At 46.0% G+C, this 18,175-nt stretch overlaps 1 protein-coding gene across 1 annotated transcript in view; it reads left to right on the forward strand.

Annotated features, from left to right (window-relative positions):
* The window catches only part of MYO5B (myosin VB), a 142,504-nt gene that overhangs the window by 30,312 nt on the left and 94,017 nt on the right, over positions 1-18,175 (forward strand). Inside the window, exons 3-4 of the mRNA XM_017819736.1 lie at positions 1,521-1,692; positions 4,086-4,230. Coding sequence (XP_017675225.1) covers positions 1,521-1,692; positions 4,086-4,230 — 317 coding nt within the window. The remainder of the gene's footprint in view (positions 1-1,520; positions 1,693-4,085; positions 4,231-18,175) is intronic.

Below are 18,175 nucleotides of genomic sequence, written 5' to 3' on the forward strand. Positions count from 1 at the left end.
CTCCAGCAGTTTTAGTGCTTGGGAGGGTTTTTTTTCCCTATCTTTAATCTGGATATTTCCCTGGAAACCAAAGGGGCTAAGAAATCCTGCAAGGTCTACTCAAGAGCTGAGTATCAGCAACATTAAAGTACAAAGAGATTACTAGGTGTTGTAGGTAGTAGCTTAATAAGCGTGTCACTGTCATGGTGAGATGTGGAACATCTCATTTAGGGGTTGTGTAAGAGACCCAAGGTCTCTGGGAGCACCCTGTTTGATTCTCTTCTGTATGAAGCCCTGCCTGGATCTGAGTCATGTTGGACTGAAAAGCTTTAGGAAAGGGAGAGAGCACTCCTGTCCATCAGATTGGAGATACCCAGCGTACATATCTTCAGGGGATTCAAAGCTGTTGAAAGCCTTTTGTTCCTGACAGCCAACATGCATTACCCAACAGTTTATTGCTTCTCTTTTGTCCTTGTGCTTTAAGTGAATTTTCATGGGTTTTGTGTTTTCTGGCTCTGCTCTGTATGCAAGAGTACTCCCTCTGAATGAAGAGCTGACTTTTAAATATCACAAGGCATCCCTGGTGTGTTTGCCATTAAGATGTGAGACTGAGTGCAAACTCTTGAAAATTGGCATTGACAACATGGAATTGGAGAATAAAACCAGCCTGAGGTTGTCAGACATGCTGAGAGACCCCGTCCTCGTGCACTTGGGCCAGCTTTCCTTGTGCTGTGTCCATGGGCAGTGTTCCAGTGCTCTTTTGCTTGCAAACTGGGGTTCTTCCCTTCTGCTGGGACCTGAGTATCAGGACCCCTTTGTGAGGCACCCTGTGGGAACTAACATCACAGGAAAAATTTTTTCCTCCACTGTAAAAAAAAAATAAAAAAATAAAAATTACAGTTTTTCTTTAGTTGGTGGCTCTGCTGCTCACTTGGGGATGAGTCAAAAATAGCATAAGGCTGCCCATATGGTAACTTCAGCAGCGTAAACTGGCTCCTCAGACACCGAAGCATCAGGGACTCCATGATTCTCCATGTCCTCTCTGCCTGAAGAGGTGTCAGGTTTTGGGTATGAAAGTAACTCGAATTAAAAATGAGTTGAGAAATCGTTCTGATGGTAAGAACGTGGTCTAGTTTGAAATGAGGCTGCTTTTCAAAGAGCATGAAGGTGCTTAGATCAGATGAAGCTGTGCTTGTCTGTGTGGTGCCTGTTACTGCTCAGAGCTGGCTAAAGGCTGTTTGCCCCAAGGTTGGCCTGAAAACAACTCAGATATGCTCAGGTTGGTGCTTGTGGACCATCATGGTACTCCAGGACCTTGGTTGGCCACCTCAAAGCCATTTACCAGAAGGATGACCTGTCACCTGGTAGTGCATCATCCAGGTCCCTATAGCATTTAGCATAAAGGGGCTTTTAATTTCATTTAGAACAGGATGTGTAAGTATTTTATACTATCAGAATGGAGTTATGCTTGGATAAGTTATTAGATATTAAAGGAGCTGTTGTTTGTTGTGTTCTCATGTTCCTCATGTGTTTCTCTTCAGCTCTACGAATATCGTCTTGACCTCCAAGGAAATGAGCTGCCTCTCCTATGCAACCCAGATATCCTGGTCAGAGAGAATGACCTGACAGCCCTCAGCTACCTGCACGAGCCTGCAGTCCTGCACAACCTCAAAGTCAGGTTCCTGGAGAGCAACTTTGTCTACACATACTGCGGTGAGTGTCCAGGCCACAGGTTCAGCTCCTGGAAAGCTGTGGGTCCACAGAGAAACCCCTTGAGATCACAAGCCAGAGGCTGCAGCACGAGGAAGGTCTGGGGACTGTGATTTTGGGGTGGGTGGAAGACACAAGTGTGTGCCAGCAGGCTTTAGTTTGTAAAACCACAGGTGGTTTTTGAGGGATGGTGCACTGTGAACTTCCTGAGCTCATGGTCCAGCTGATCCAGTTCCACAGCAGCTGGTGTTTCCTCTAACTCTTGGTGGGAACATCTTGTCAGATGAGTTTGAGGCCAACTTTTTGTGTGCTTGGCAACCCCCCCAGGGAAAAAGTAGGATATAGCAAATCACCAAAGAACAGCAGCATGCCAGAAAGAGTGATCCAACTGAGAAATGTTCATAGTGGGTTTTCCACCTGAAAGACTGCAAAAAACCTTCTTGTGTTCTTATTTCCTTCCTTTTCTTAATGACTTTGGGAGTCATATAAGCCTTGAATTCAAGGTGGAAGGAGGGCAGGTGTGAACTTGGGTTTGTCCTTTTTGGGGCGGGTGGCTTGCCAAAGCTATTCAGGACTGCAGTTACCCGTGAATAAATAGCAACAAATTGCAACTTAAAAGAATCCAAAAAAAAAGAAAGAAGGCAGTTCATAAAATCCCAGGATGGTTTGGGCTGGAAGGGACCTCAAAGCTCCTCTCGTTCCAACCCCCTGCCATGGGGCAGGGACACCTTCCACTAGAACAGGTTGCTCCAAGCCCCATCCAACCTGGCCTTGGACACTTGCAGGGATCCAGGGGCAGCCACAGCTTCTCTGGGAAACCTGTGCCAGGGCCTCACCACCTTCACAGACAGCAATTCCTTCCCAAAATCCCATCTAACCCTGCTCTGTGTCAGTTTGAAGCTGTTCCCCCTTGTCCTGTGATGAGTTGCAGGATTTCAGCAAAATCCATGGGACCACTTGCATGGCAGGGCAAGGCCTGGTGTGTACAGCTGTGATGAAGTGTTTCAGTTTAGGGTTGTTGAGGAAATGCTTGGCAGGAGGAGGTGACTTTTTAAAATAGTTCCCTTGAAATATGTAGCCTCTGTGGCTGTTGTAGTGGTGACTTTCCTCCCAGTGTTTAATGATGTGTGATGTGGGACTGCTGGCATAACTTGCAGCCTTTTGCAGCTGCACTTGTGCCTTCAGTCAGCTGCAAACCTGCTCCCATCCAAAATCAGTGAGATTTCATTTGTGCAGCTTCTCGTGAAGGTTTATGATAACCTTGAGCACAGCATCACGTTAATGAAGATAAAGGGGTTTGGGCTTAGCAAGTGTAGGTTTAGCTCTGCGTGGGTACAAAGTACCCCGTGCTCTGGTTATAAAGTGGTTGAGAAGGGTGGAAAAGTGCTTATCTGGGGTAACAACAGCCCTTCAGCTTGGCTTGCGTGGTGTTTTTTGGTGACTAAGGGAAATTGGGGCACGCCCCCAACAGAACCAGGAAGCAAACAGGCAGGAGGAGGGCACAGGGAGGTGAAGCAGCTGGGTTAATGTCCTGCAGAGGCAGGTGATGTCGCTGACCTTTGCCTCCCACGGCGGGTGAAGTCACGTCTCCTGGTGTTCGCTGCCAGCTGAGGGTTCCCATCCTCTGCTGTAATTTCAGGGTGCCCAAGCCCTGAACTGGCTGGGGCCCACTCCCACCAGCCACCTGCTCCCCAGAGCCCCTCACAGTAGCAGTTTAAACCTGCAGAACCTGAAGGTGCTTCAGAGGTGGAACTTTGTCAGCGCTTACATGCAGGGCAGCTCCCTCGAGCACACGGGGAACACCACGGGTGGCTCTGCCTCTCATTAATTCCAAGGCTCACTGCCTCTTCTGGGCAGGCACGGCGTTCCTAGAGCTGGAGAGGAGGCAGACATTAAAGCTTTAATGCAGGCTCTGGCATTCCTTTCCTGTGATTTATGTGTATCAGTTTGATTTCGGGTGCATTCTTTGTTGTGAGCTTTCACTTGAGATTTAAGCCAGGGGAACCCCCAGCATGTTTGTTTGGGTCTAGCAGAGCTTTGGTTGCTTTTCTGAAGTGATCGCTCAGGCTCTATTTAGCTTTCCTCACTCCTTCTGCAAAGCCTGGCTTCACACAATGTAAGTTATTATAAATTTTTGCTCTTATCACTAGTTTTGTAGGCCTCCTGTGCAGCTGTATGGGAGCTTATTGCCTTGCTATGAAAGCACAGCCTTTAAAAGGAGATGCTGAGATAAGAATCAGGAATCCTCCCCCATTCAATTCTCATCTTTTTTTTCCCCTTCAAGCATCATATTTAAAAAAAAAAAAGATCAAAACAACTAATGCACACCCTGAAAAGCCTGAAATATTAACTCCCTGCTTGGTTTGTGATGTACCTGCCTATTTATCTGTTCTAAGGTATCGTGCTTGTGGCCATCAACCCATACGAGGAGCTGCCAATCTATGAAGAAGATGCCATCTATGCATACAGTGGCCAAAACATGGGGGACATGGATCCCCATATCTTCGCAGTGGCCGAGGAAGCCTACAAGCAGATGGCCAGGTGAGTGGGTGCTCAGAGTGGGAAAAGATGCAATTAAACGTGGGAATTATGCAGGGAAAGGGAAGCTGTGGAATTCTGCTTGCTGGCTGGACCCCGTCGTTGCTTTCCAAGGCTGCTGGGCTCATGGGGATCCCTGTGGTCCTCGGGAACTCAGGGATTTGGTGCAGCCGTGATTCTGATAGGGATCCTTCTCCTGCTGCTGCTTGGGTGAGCTTCCTGGATCAAGTTCAAACCACTCTGCAAATGTCATGTTTAATAGCTTGGAGGAAACCACATTTCAGATAATTTGGTGAGATAATCCAGCTAAACCCAGGAGCTAATGTTAGTTGTTTTTATGGAGACGTCGTGATTTTGAGTCAGGAGGTGACTGGCAGATATTTGGAGGTATTTATGGATCTTTCAAAGCAGTGTCTTCACCAGATGGATGTGGTGGGAGTTCTACTTCATTTGTTTCTGTGTTTGTTGTGTTGCTGAAGACAGATGTAGGATTTTGTTCTTAGCAGATAAGTCACGATCTAAAAGAGAATTTGGGAGGCAGCTGAAAGTTGTTGCACCAGGGATCATTTTATTATGGTTGTCAGGACTCTCACAGTGTGTTTATGTTTGCTTGTGGATTAGCTGAGATTTTCGTACAGCCCCGGCTTTTAATAGCAAGAGTAAGCACTGAACCACTTTCCAAGGGTTGCAACCTGTTTTCTGGGCTTTAGTGGTGAGTTAGGATGCATTTCTAATCAATGGTGTGCCAGAGTTCAATCCAGAAATGCATCTGGAGGAGCACTGCCATGAGTGGAGATCAGAGGGATTGTGTCCAAACTGAGTGCAGTTCACTCCCGTGAGTGCTTGTGCTTTGGGCAGATCTGCTTAGAGAAGAGTTCAGGAATTTGGGAAGCTGTCTAAAGGAAGAGGAAGGCTTAGAATTTTGTCCTTGTGCGAGTCCAGGATGAGCAGCAAGCTGCACGGGTTTTTTTAGAAGATATCAGAGCTTTGCTGACCAATGTGGACAGGACCCATGGATTTTCCTGGGCAGGTGTCTAAAATATAAGGCTCTTCTGAAACTGAAGTTTGTGTATTTTTGCAGGCAGTGGGCTAACAGTAAGCTCTAGCCAAAGATGCTTGACTCTGCTTTCCTTCTTGTCAGAATAAAGCTACTTTTGACAAGCAACTCATAATTGATAACTGCTGCCTCTGGGTGGTTAAGACTGCTCTGTTTTCAAGGGGACAGGAAAATAACCACCTTCAAAGCTCTTAAATAAGATGCTCACTGTTCAATGCTCCTCTAGTGCTTGCTGTTTTGGGCTGTTATTATGGTAATTGCGGGTTTGGGTACAAAAGAGTGTTTCAAACGGGGCTGAGAGGAGATTGGGATGTGGATTACAGGAATCTACCTGTTTATTTGAAATGTGCCTTAAAATGTAGCACACTGTACTTTAAGTCTGAAAGCTTCTGGGTGGAAGTTGTGTTTTCCACAGTTTGATCCGAGCTTTTCCCTCTGCAGTGCTCCAGGGAGAGGGGTGGAGCTGCTTGAACAGGGTGTGTGGATGGCACGGCTCATGAGTGATGGATGAAGGGCATTGAACAGGACTTCTTTTTGCCTTTTTTTAAACTGAAATACTGACTCTGTGGGATGCCTTCTGCCTGCAGCTCAGCTTTAGGCAATTGGGGTACACGTGAGGTGGGCCATGGGTGTTTGGGCAGCTCAGCCATCAGGGTGGAGGTTTGTGAGCATGTTAAACCTGAACTGGTGCAAAAACCTCACTTCCTTTGCAGTGTCTGAGCTTTTAAACAATTGGATTATATCTGGTCATCCTATAGCCCAGAATAAAATTCAAACTCTCCATCTCAGAAGGTCAAACTTGCAATGTGATTGAGAGCAGAAGAACAGTCTTCTGGATTCTTCTGAATATTTTAGCTTCATTAGTGGCCCAGAACACACTGGAAAGGGACAGTGGAGGTGATTGAATGGGATTGAGTAGATGGCAAGAGAAAAGGGCACAAAATCTAAGACTCTCTGAAAAATGAGAAAAATTGAGGTCATTAGATTTTTAGTTCTCTGAGCTTCTAGTATACCATGGCCATTTAGAGACAGGGTGCCAGGGCAGAGCTTAAGATACTGGTGGTGCACAAGTGTTAGTGAAGTGGTCCTGTGCCTTCTCCCCTGCCTCAAGCCAATAGTGTCCATGAGATGGGACTGGAGACTCTGCTGGATCCCGTGTTTGGTTTTGTCCTGTCATCAGAAAATGCCAATTTAAAAGGAAAAAAAAAAAAGAGGGGAAAAAAAGACGTGGGTGAGCTAGATAAAGGGGCTGCAGAGAGTGTACAGCAACATCTGATCCCTTTTTTGAGTCTAAGCAGTTCACAAAGCATCTGAGCACTTACAGTTATTTCAGCACGTGTTAAAACTCCCCTTTAAATATGAGCTTTTCCCCGAAGAGGATGTTTTGTAGAGAGTTGCTTTGTAGCACCTGCATGTAAAACAGCTTAAACAAAAAGAAAGGCAAGTGATTAAAATTCATATGTGACAGCCTCTAATTTTTGCACTGACCAGCTCTTTAGAAACTCCCCGCGTACCCAGCGTGAGACTAAATGCACTCAGTTCACTGAAAGAATGTTGTTTTAAGCAAAATACACAGCACTGAGTTAATTTGCAGCAAGTCTGCTACTGGAGGTGGTGGAGTCAAGCGTTGGGAGGGTGGAGGGAGGGATCATTTTGTGATTTTTAATAGCTGAGGCTGTGGGTTCAGAGCAGTGGGTGCTTTGGGTCACACATTACCTGCAGGGCAACGCAGCCACCTCCTCCCCTGGTCACGATCTCTGTCCTGGTGAGGTGCAGTGGGTGTTGCTGCCTTTTACACCTTCGGGGGTGCCAGGGGTGTTTGCAATCCTGAAAGCAGACTGAAAGCTCTGCCATGGTCACAGGGAGAGGCAGCGCAGCCACTGGTGCCTTGGCTGATTGGTTCTTGCTTTTCTCACAGAGGAACAAAAGATCCCTTGTGTGCCCAAATCCTGGTGGCAGCTCTGGTTTCCTTGTGTGTCAGTGTTCTGGGCAGAAGCAAAAATTCCCTTTGAAACTTTCCCTTTCGTCTGAAGTCAGCCTGACCAGCAGCTTTCCACACATGGGCAAGGGTTGTTACACACTTCTCTGTGCTGGGCACTGGTGAGGCCACACCTCAAGTCCTTTGTCCAGTTCTGGGCCCCTCAATTCAGGAAAGACCTTGAGGGGCTGGAGCGTGTGCAGGGAAGGGAACGGAGCTGGGAAGGGTCTGGAGCACCAGGAGCAGCTGAGGGAGCTGGGGGGGCTCAACCTGGAGAAAAGGAGGCTCAGGGGGGACCTTCTGGCTCTGCAACTCCCTGACAGGAGGGGTGAGCCAGGGCAGGGTCAGGCTCTGCTGCCAGGGATCAAGGGACAGGAGGAGAGGAAACGGCCTCAAGCTGTGCCAGGAGAGTTTTAGGTTGGACATCAGGAGGAATTTCTTAGTGAAAAGGGTTGTTAAATGTTGAAATAGGCTGCTCAGGGAGGTAGTGGAGTCCCCATCCCTGGAGGTGTTCAAGGAGTGACTGGATGTGGCACTCAGTGCTCTGGGCTGGGTGACAAGGTGAGGATCAGTCACAGGTTGGACTTGATGACCCTGGAGCTCTATTCCAACCTTAAAGATTCCATTATTCTTACCCTGACCTGTGTCCCTCTCCATGAAAATGTACCATCAGTTATTTCCAGCTCCATGGAGGTGACCAGAGTTTCGATGGTGACAGTGCAACACGAGCTTCCCCTTCCCAGCCTTTGGGAGCTTTAGTTAGATGTTTAGTTAGATATTCCCCTTTGTGTCTGCAGCTCCGTTTTTCTTCTTCCCAGCTTTTCTCAGCCAGCTCGAGTTGTTGGTGTGGTCACTGTGTTGTCTCCTGATGCTGAGCTGAGTCTATTAGGAAAATCACTGCAGTGTGCTTCAGCAGTGAATATATTTGTGTGCTTTGCTCTCTTTGGCCCCTGTCCCTTCATTTTGTCCTACCTGGCTTCACTCTGGGCACTGGTTGGGAGCTGCTAGTCCAAGTAAGGTTTCAAAACGCTTTGGGGTTTGTGGTTGGTTTTTTTTTCTTTTTTTGAATGTGTGATTTTTGTTTGTTTGTTTTTAAATAAAAATCATGCATTTTACTTAATAAAATACAGAATTGAACAGCACCAGGTGAGAGAGGTATGTGGTATGAATAGCACTGCTGTGGGCAATGGAGCAGAAGAATGGGCCCTCCAAAGGTTGTCAAACGTCTTTCAAAAGCAGGGAGCAGATAGTAAAGGTGATCTTTGCTCAAATCATAAATCAAATATTGAAGGTATTGTAACCCCCTTGCTGTATATTCTGTGTGTTTTCCCATTAGCACATCTGGATCTTGTGGTAATAGGAACATTACCTCACGTTTGTCGACCTCCTAACAGGTGTGACGTGGCAGCAGCCTGTGACAGATAATAACACAAAATAATTTCAGTGTTCAGGTCTTACCCTGGGAAAGACCTGAGGTACTTAAGGAGTTGTGAAAGCCTCCTAAGAGCATGGACTGGGTGAAGTGCCATGGCCTTTATTCCCTTGTGCATCCATCAGGCTGATGCTTTCACAGATGCATGGTGTCTGCAGAGCTGTTTCATGTGGCCAGGCACAAATATCTTGATTTGATTCACGTATAACTCTGCTAAACTGGAAATGTAGAATATTTTAATGTTTTTCCAGGAGTGTGAAAGGGCTCTGCAGAGCTTACCTGACCCTTGCAACGTCAGTGGGAAAGCAAGTGTTTTTGTAACCTGTTGGTTAGACTGGATCTTCCTCCCTCTCAGTGTGAGGATCCCCTCATGGTGTAGTGTTGTTGATAGTTCTTACAGAACAAATAAAAAAAAATAATTCAGGAGTGATTTGATGAGTGAGTTCAGCTTCTGCATATCTGGTCTAAACTGCAGCTCTCTGGGTACCAGATAATTAATCCCCTGTCTCTGCAGTTCAAATCAGGGTCAGTATCTACTGTGTGATTCCTAAATTAGAAGTTATATGGAAATAGAATGTCTCCCCTGTTCAGCCCCACTGCCCACATGCTGTTTCTGGCACTAACTGCCCAAACACTTGGACTGCAGACAGGTTACTCTGTTTAGTAGTGGCTTTCCATTTTTATTGGAAGTTAGTGTACCCAGGCTTTGCATTGCACTGTCAAAAGCACATGTCGAAGTGTAAGAATCACTGCTTGCCTGCAGCAACAGACAAAGTATCTGTGTCTTGCAGAGATACAGGTGCCAGTGCGGCTGTGTGTGTGGTGACAATTGCTCTCTTTCCTGCTGTGGGGTGCAATGCTGGAGCTGGAAAAGAGCAGGAATTGCAGCATCCACCCTGCACATAAGCAAACAGACCCAGGGAGGGATGTGGGCACGGTGGGGGATGTCCTTTGATAGCACTTCAAATTTCAAGCTTTACAGGAGGATTTAAAGCTGTACAATGAGAGAGCAGATAGGAGTTAAAAGAGAGATTAACCCCCGACAGAGATGCAAGAGGAATCAGACTGGCACAATAAATAAAGCTGAATCCTGCGTTATATTAAAAGCAGGAAAGGGTTTAGGTCTCCTGATGAATGAGACTATGTTGGGGGTTTTCAGGGAGCTGTGGGGCTGAGCTGTGCTGCAGCTTAGCAGGGCCTTGTAGCAGGTACCATCTCAAAACTGAAGCTTTGGTCTAAGAAAGGGATCAGAGCAAAAAACAATGTATAGCCTTGAATTTAGGAGTGAGTAAAACTGAGGGATTTCTCTTCTGTTTAGGTTTAAAAGTGGGATAGGGATGAGGGGAGAAGGTTTTGGAAGAGTGTTGCCATAAACATGCTGGTGCTGGTGTTACACCTCAGGGTTTGCTTTTCTTCTCCAGAGGTGATATACAGGAAAAAAAAATGAAGCTGGGAGGGACTCTAGATGTTTCCAAAAGATTGGAGGAGTGACCCTCTGGTCTTTCTTGCCTAGTTATGGGAGAGGACAGAGAGATACTCTGAGGATAAGTAACCAACTATTTAGTCCATCCTTTTATTTTATTTTATTTAATTTATTTTATTTTATTTTTTTTATCTTTATTGTATATTATTTAATTTTTATTTTATTTTATTTTAATTTTATTTTATATTAATTTAATTTTATTTTATCCTATTTTAATTTTTATTTAATTTTAATTTTTATTCTATTTTTTCTTTTTTTTTTTTTCTTTTTGACAGTTCAGAATGAGAACTGTGCTACTTGCTAGCAGACTTAATAATGAATGAAACATCCCTTACAGAGAGATCATAAATACTCATAAATGGGACAGAACTGGCATGAGAGAGCTTAAGGTAGAGAAAGGTCAGTGCCTGAGTGAGAGTAATGATTGTGTGTGAAATACCACCATCTGGGAAGGAGTGATAATAACCTACATCAAATGTGTAATCGCTGCTGTGATGCAGGAGAACTGTTGGAGCTCTGAGGTGAGAAGTCTGTAACACCAAGTACAATTAAACATTCAAAACAGTGTTTATGAGCATCATAATTACGTCAGAGCTCAAAGACTTGTGATTGGCCTCGCCCACCTCCCATCACTGCTTGCCATCCCACATCCTCAGTTCTGGAGGCCTCAGGATGGAGAACCCAGAGCACACACCCAAAAGCCAACCGGTTTCTGAAAAAATCTCTTTCCGGAGTTTTCCCACTCTTTCCCGATTTAATTAATCAGGTGGCAGTGTAGGATTTCTCCAGCCATGAGTGGGTGGCTGATGATGGTGGAGGCGATGAAGTCCATCAGAAGGACCATCTTTCTGGGGCTGCCGTGGGGTGGAAGAAAACTGACTTGCTCTCCTGGCGTCCCCAGAGCTGATCTGCTGGGGTAGCATCCCACATGATTCTTGCCCCTGTGTGGTTATTTTTGGGATGGTGCTGTACCAAACCTCCTCCCTCTGCAGTGCTCCACAGGGGCCAGCGGCTTGCAGGCTGTTGGGTCAGAGCCAGGGGTTCTCTGTGGTTCGATCCCAGCTCAGAAAAGAGCATCGGGGTGCCAGAGAGGTGAGAAAACCGGCCAGGTGTGTGTTTCGCTCTCCCTAGAGACAGCGCACAAAAGAGCTGCCGACCCCGTTTCCATGTGGCCGAGGAGCTTGTGTTCTTCCCCGACGCGGTGTGCAAAGCATAAATCCTGGGAGAAGGTCATCCCGCCTGCCCCCAGGAATTGGTGGGAAGACTGGAGACAGCTCAGCATCTTGCAGAAACTTGGAGCTCTTGGGATTTTCTTTGCTGTTGCAGGAGCATTTCCAGCCGGCTGCACAAAGAACTGGGGGGGAGAAAGTACCTTAATGAGCCGGGACCGGCGGGACTCCCGCGGCTCCCGCAGGAGGGGGGACTGGTCTGCTGGGGCGTCGCATGAAAGGGCTCTGACCTCTGCAAAGACATCTTAATTTGCACCGGGGTGTTTGATCTCTGCGCTGGAAACGTCACATTGATGTGTGTTAAACAGCGTTGCACAGAGGGAGTAGCACTGCACAGCAGAGCTGATGGTGACCACTGCAGAGGATGAGGTTGATTTGCACCGTACCTGCTCCTTGAGCATCGTGCTTTGTGCTCATCCTTTCCCATCCAGGGCCAGACTGGTACTTTTAGGCTTTTCCCCAGCAACTGAGAAATTCAAGTCCATGTTTTCTCTCTGGCTTTTTGCTAAAACCCAAGGGGGCTGTGTGTGAGCAAATCTGCTCCAAAGCTGCTCAGGACGGACCCTGGGGGATACATTATCCCTGATACACCTTCTTGAGTAAGACCTTGCATGATTTAACATCCCCCAGGGACACCTGCAGCAGATGAGTGATGTTACACCAGGCTTAGGCCTTGCTGAGGTGGGATATTGCTGTTTTCTTTCTCTGATTTCTCTGCGTTCCAGTGTAATGTTATCCTTACAGTTGTAATGGTACCAGGATGGGGAAGGGCTGCAGCAGTTCTGTGGCCAAAATGAATTTTGAAGCTCTGATGTGGCCCACGTGGGTGTAGGTTATTGGTGAAAACAGTATTATTTTCCCCCATCAGTATAAGCCACTATATGAAAAGTTATCTCTATAAAAAAGAAGTTGTCTATATTTAAAAAATTATCTACATAAAGAAAGGACAAATAAAGGTTGTATAGGGTAATCCATGCTGTTTATGAAAGATACAGTGTAAAAAAAGACTCAAATGAATATAAAACACTCAAAAATCTGTCCTTATGGTGCTGCTGGCTCCAGCAGCTGCAGCATAAAATGTGCATTTGCAGCTGATGTTTGATAATGCAAACAGAAAACATGTCCTTAGACACTCTTGTTCGACTGGATGCTGAATAACATCTTCTTGGGTTTCTCTGAGGGAAAAGTCTAACTACCCCAAAGTAGTGGGTTTTTATTTGCTTTGACTGACAATACCAAGCGTGGTACTCTAAAAACCCAAATTAAAGCAAACAAGTAAAACAAGTTGCTGCCACTCTTGACAGTGATGCTGCTCCGAATTCCAGTTATCCTACTGAAATGGGAACAATTCCTGGCTTGGAAATTTCAGAGATGGCTTTTCTCTGTGTTACAATGCTGCAACACTCTGAGTTTTACCTTCACAGTGTGCAGCTTTTGTTTATTAATTTGAAGGCAAAGTTAGACCATCTCGGTTTTTCATCACTTTTGGGATGCAGTGAGGGATGCACTTGAGGGATGCAGTCTAGTGGTAATTAAATTATTGCATTTTTTTATATCAGTAACAACACAATGCGTAGAGAAGTGTATTAGAGACTGTTGTGTGTCTGGGCTTTACGGGTGTTCTTGTTATGGTCAGGCTCAGTTCAAACTGCAGTACTTAAAGGATTTTTAATCTTCAGATTGCTTTATGAGCACTAATCCTCCCAGCATCCTGAAAGAAGTAGGTTAAATATGATTTCCATGGTGGAGAGACTTACTGACTCGTTCCACGACGTGGAGAATTAGTGTCAGATCTGGGATTAAAGCTGGAGTGACCCCTGACAATTGTTCACAGGGTCTGGCTCTGCTGTCATTTGCATCAGATATTTTTCCCTCCTGGAAGAGCTGTGCTTTTAGTGCAACTGGTTTTGCTCCCACTACAGAAATCATCCCTGGAAGTGTCCAAGGCCAGGCTGGGCAGGCCTTGGAGCAACCTGGGATACTGGAAGGCCTGTGACCTTTAAAGGTTACTCCCAGCCCTGGCAATTCTGTGATTCCATGAAATTTCTCATGTATTGTAAAAACACTGGTGACTCTCTACTTAGTTTTGCTGGGCTGGGCACCTCACCCATCTCTTACTCTGTGTGTGGGTTAGAGTCCTGATGTGTTATGCTCCTAAAATGTCTGCAAAATTGACTGTGTTACTCACCTCCATAGCACCTTTGGAGGTGCTGTTTCCTCTTGCTTTGAAGAAGCAATTCTGGATTTTGTTCTGCTTGGAATTCTGCTCCCTGGTGGTTTTGTTTGCATCTCTGATGGATGGAGGCTGTTGCACAGATCCTGGTGTTAGTTTTCCAGGCTTCGAATGAACTTGTAAAGCTGCTGTAAGTGAAGAAATGAAAGTACTGGAGACCTGTGGGGGTGAAGGTCGTCGTGGAGTTCCATCTTTAAGTGCCTCATACCTAGTTTTGAGCTGCAGCTGTGGTGTGTGGTGGGAACAGCATCTTTGGCCATCGTTGAAGCCTAATCCCAAAGGCAATCCCTGAGTAGCCCCCCGCAGGAGATGTGACAGTATTGCCATGCTGCAGCAGAGATTCACCCTTAACATTTCACTTTATTCAGGCTTTTTTCCCATAAAAATTTTCTTCCGTGCTGGTGCTGCTAAAATTGACTGTATTTCAAGCAGCTGTGTTGCACACTGTGCCTGCAAGGTGGTCAAACATTTCAGTATGTTTTATTCCATGCTGGATACAAACAACCCCCCGCCTGGTTTTAACCATTTCTTCTCTCTGAGCATCCTGTTTGCTACCAACTGCTCTGCGAGGTTCATTGATTTTTCCCTGCTGGCACCAGCAGTTGGTTAACTTTTACACTGAAGAAGGGAAAGTCTCTGTAGCCTTTGTTCCTGAAGGCTTTTATTCTGAAGTTGGAAAAGAAGTGTCTGAACATGCATTATATCCAACAAAAAAACCCAACAAAACAACGGAAGAGACACATTACTGCAAATGCAGGAGATGGAGTGGCCTGCTAAAAAGCATCTTTCTTTTTATTTTATGTTATTAATATAATCCGGAAGTTTTTTGTGCCATGGAGAGCCCACCTGGGCCATTTGCACGTTGCAGCACATCAGCCATTAGGGCAAACTAATGGGAAACTCTGGGAAAATGTGTCCTGTCAGAGTGGCTGCAATAGGAGCAAATGGTGTTGGCCATGGTTTTATCACTGTGTTCAGGGTCTTTTGGAGAATGATGGTTCTTTTAGAAAGAGATAAGGCAGAAGGAGGAATAACCACTCAGAATGCCACTTAAAGTCATTTTTTGATGGGATCTGGACCCCACGGGGACTGTGGATCTGGGTTGCTCCTTGGCTGGGCTCCCACCTGGGTTGGTCTCTGCCTTCTGCATCCCGGCGAAATCCATTAGCTGATAGGGGGAAGTTATGAGAGAGGTCAGATTTGGTATCAAGAAGTCTTGATGTGAATCTTAATGGTAAACAGAAAAAAGTAGGTTACCAAATATTATGTCGTAGCGGTGCTGTGTGCATGCCAAGTAATGAGATTTTGAGATTTTGGCTTCATTCAACTGGAGACCCACTCCCTGAAGAACGGTGGAGTTTTCATCTTCAGGATTAAGGAGAAGAGTGGTAGGGAAATGCTTTTTGAAATGTGCTGCCAGGGCTGTACCTGTCACGGAGAGAAGGATAAGAAACAATAATTCTCAAGTAACTTTCAGGCAAGTGTGGCTCTAGGCTGCACCAGCTGTGCATTTGCAGAGTTCCAGGGATTTTGGTTGTCACCTCTTTCTCCTGCTTCTCCCTCACCTCTGATGAAGGATAATCTGTTCATCCACCCTTGCAGCCCATGACAAAGCCTCTGTCTGCCACTTCCTTGTAGCTGATGTGAATTTTTTCCGTTGCATCCTACTGATGGCCAACATGGGAGCTAAGTGAGTGGTTGTCCATGAATCATAGAATCATGGAATCATTAAGGCTGGAAAAAGCCTCTAAGATCGAGTACAGCCCTCAACCCAGTACCACCACCATGTCTACCATTAAACCATGTCCTCAGTTGCCATATCCACATATTTATTTAATGCTTCCAGGTCTGGGGACTCCACCACTTCCCTGGGCAGCCTGTGCCAGGGCTGGACAGCCCTTTCCCTGAAGAAATTTTCCCTCATACCTATTGTAAACCTTCCCTGGCACAACTTGAAGTTGTTTCCTCTTGTCCTTTCACTTGTTACCTGGGAGGAGAGACTGACAGGGCACCTCATTGAAGATCATCAAAGCATGTGAGAATTGATGACCACGAAAAAGAACAGTATCAGAGATGGAAGAAAGCATTACAAGAATCCATGGAGGAAGAAGATGACCTTTAAACATAGTGGACTTTCATCAAAGACAATGGACTGTTGTATGAATGCGCGGGTTATAGTTTGTTACACTTTTCTATTTTGTACCCCTGTATTACTATAGAAATCCCCCGAGGTTGTTTGTTCCTTCTACCCCCATGTTCTGATTGGTTGTGTAGCTGCCACAGTGCAGATGTTCCACACAAGGCTATGCCTCTCCCTTTATCCCTTATAGAGATGTAACCCCTCCTTGTTTTTCCTGTTAAGGCGAGTTCCCTCCTTCTCTTTCCCTAAATGTCATGTTCACACTTCCAGTTCCAGAATGTTCCTTTCCTCCCCTATATAAAGGGGAAACCATGTTAATAAAGTGCTTACTTGCTTACCTATTCACTGACCTACAAACCTGTAACAAACCCTGAGTAAGCATCCCTTATTTCCCCGCTGGGCCATAGCAAAAGCAGAGGTGAAACTTGTCATCTGCTTTAACCAGAGATAAACCATGCCAAATCACTGCCATCAGCTGTCCCAGGAACCACTGCTATGGACGTTTTCCAGTGTACTTCTGGGTTTGGTGCTTAGTTTTCCTTTCTCACCATGGAGTTGGCCCTGGTTTTCCTCTGTTGGGTTCATGCGTCTGACGGCTCATGCTACAAAAGGAGTTTTATTGCACACCTGTGGAAGGACAAAGGTGTGAGACTGCTGCATTGGCAGCCTCGTGCCTGGATCCTTCCAACTGGCTGTGGGAGAGTCGTGGTGGCTTTGCCAAGCCCTGGGGAGGGCACGACACCATGACTTAGCAAGACCAGGCTGTTCCCACCCAGGATGAGTCACCGGGAACACCGGCTCCAGTATGTTGAGTGCCTGGGTGAGGTTTTGCTCAACTCCCAGCCTCTGTTTCTGCATTAACTCCCTGATAGCTAGAGAAGCTGGTGGTTCCTCTTGCCCTCCTGCCGGTCCATGTCCAGGACAACAGTGTAACTGACCAGAGGATGGACTAAGATGCACTTCACGAATCGGTGCTCTGAAAAATATAGAGTTGGAAATCATCTTGTCGTTCTTCTCCTGCTGGAAGTGTCACAAAGTTGTGGTTTGCACTAAAATGTTACATGAGATTTGGCTGAGGTTTTTTTCTCAAACCAATTGCCTTGAGCCTGGAAGGAATTAAGATGTATGTGCCTGACAGTGAAGGACAGTAATGGTGTGATGTGTTTCGGTTGGAAGTGTAGAAGTGGTATATGGCAATCATTTAGCCTCTGTTCTCATCTCCTGCTGGTGTAAACTTGAACTGAGTATCTTAAATTGAAATGTGTTTTTATGGTGTTTCCTGATGTCAAGAGAACTGCAAGGTTGTTGTAGTTGTATATAGGATTTTCTGTGCCTGCTTTCAGCTGTGATTCATGAAAGCCGGGCAGAGTCTGGGAAGATTAATTTGATCTTATTTAAAAACATACCCAATTACATTCTTACAGATTACCCAATGGCTTGGGTATTTGGGGATCTTACAGCAAATCCTGCAGTGAAAACTCTCTCCTTCCCAAAATCCACGACCAAGTTGCAGAGGTGCTGGGTTTGCAGTGTCCTGACAATACCCTGGGGAGTGAATCCCACTGCAGCAGAGCTACTTGGTCCTGGAGCCAGCAAATCTTTGCCTAGAGGGATGTAGTTCTGAAAATGAGCTCCTATTACTGTCTTGGCCCTTTCTGTGCCTTGCAGCTCAAGCACAATAAACTGATTAATTGTTGGGATGTATCTAGTGGCTACCATGCTGTGCACCCATGCTGGGAAAGGCTGGGTGTTTAATGATGACTTGTGCAGGGTTTTTTGATGTAAAGGATTGATTTTGAAAGTAGAGGAAAGCATTTGGGTGTCTGTGCTCTGTGCAAGGCTCAAAAGCTACATAAGATGATGCACCCGCCGCTTCCCCATGCGATGTCCTGTGCCCTGGAGGTACCTGGTGGTTTGCCCTGGAGGTACCTGGTGGTTTGCCCTGGAGGTACCTGGTGGTTTGCCCTGGAGGTACCTGGTGGTTTGCCCTGGCTCTGAGGACATCAGAAGCCTGGAGGTGCAGAGCTGCTCCCACTACCCAGCACCAGCCCAGGGATGGGACAGTGGCATCTGCTCCCATCGTGTCTGGAGAAGGGTTTGCATCAGCCCCTCGGTGCCAGGATAACACTTCCCACCCCTGCAAAGCATTTTCATATGTGCAGATCAAAAGTTCTGGTGTGTATTTGCTTGAATATTTTTATCCTGGAGCTGGGACACCTGTATCTTTTTGTAAGGAAACTTGTTCTGTGCTTGGAGAGTGTCAGGCTGCTTGATCCTTCTGTTAATGGGCTAGTCCTTCTAAAAAACTTTTCTGTTCTCCAGAGCTTCAGGAGCTGAACAGACTTGACTTAGTGATGTCTGCCATGGATTGTTTTTAGACTATTTATCCTCTTTTT

Source organism: Lepidothrix coronata, unplaced genomic scaffold (genome assembly GCF_001604755.1).
Source record: "Lepidothrix coronata isolate B3197 unplaced genomic scaffold, Lepidothrix_coronata-1.0 Scaffold77, whole genome shotgun sequence".
NCBI classification, from domain to species: domain Eukaryota; kingdom Metazoa; phylum Chordata; class Aves; order Passeriformes; family Pipridae; genus Lepidothrix; species Lepidothrix coronata.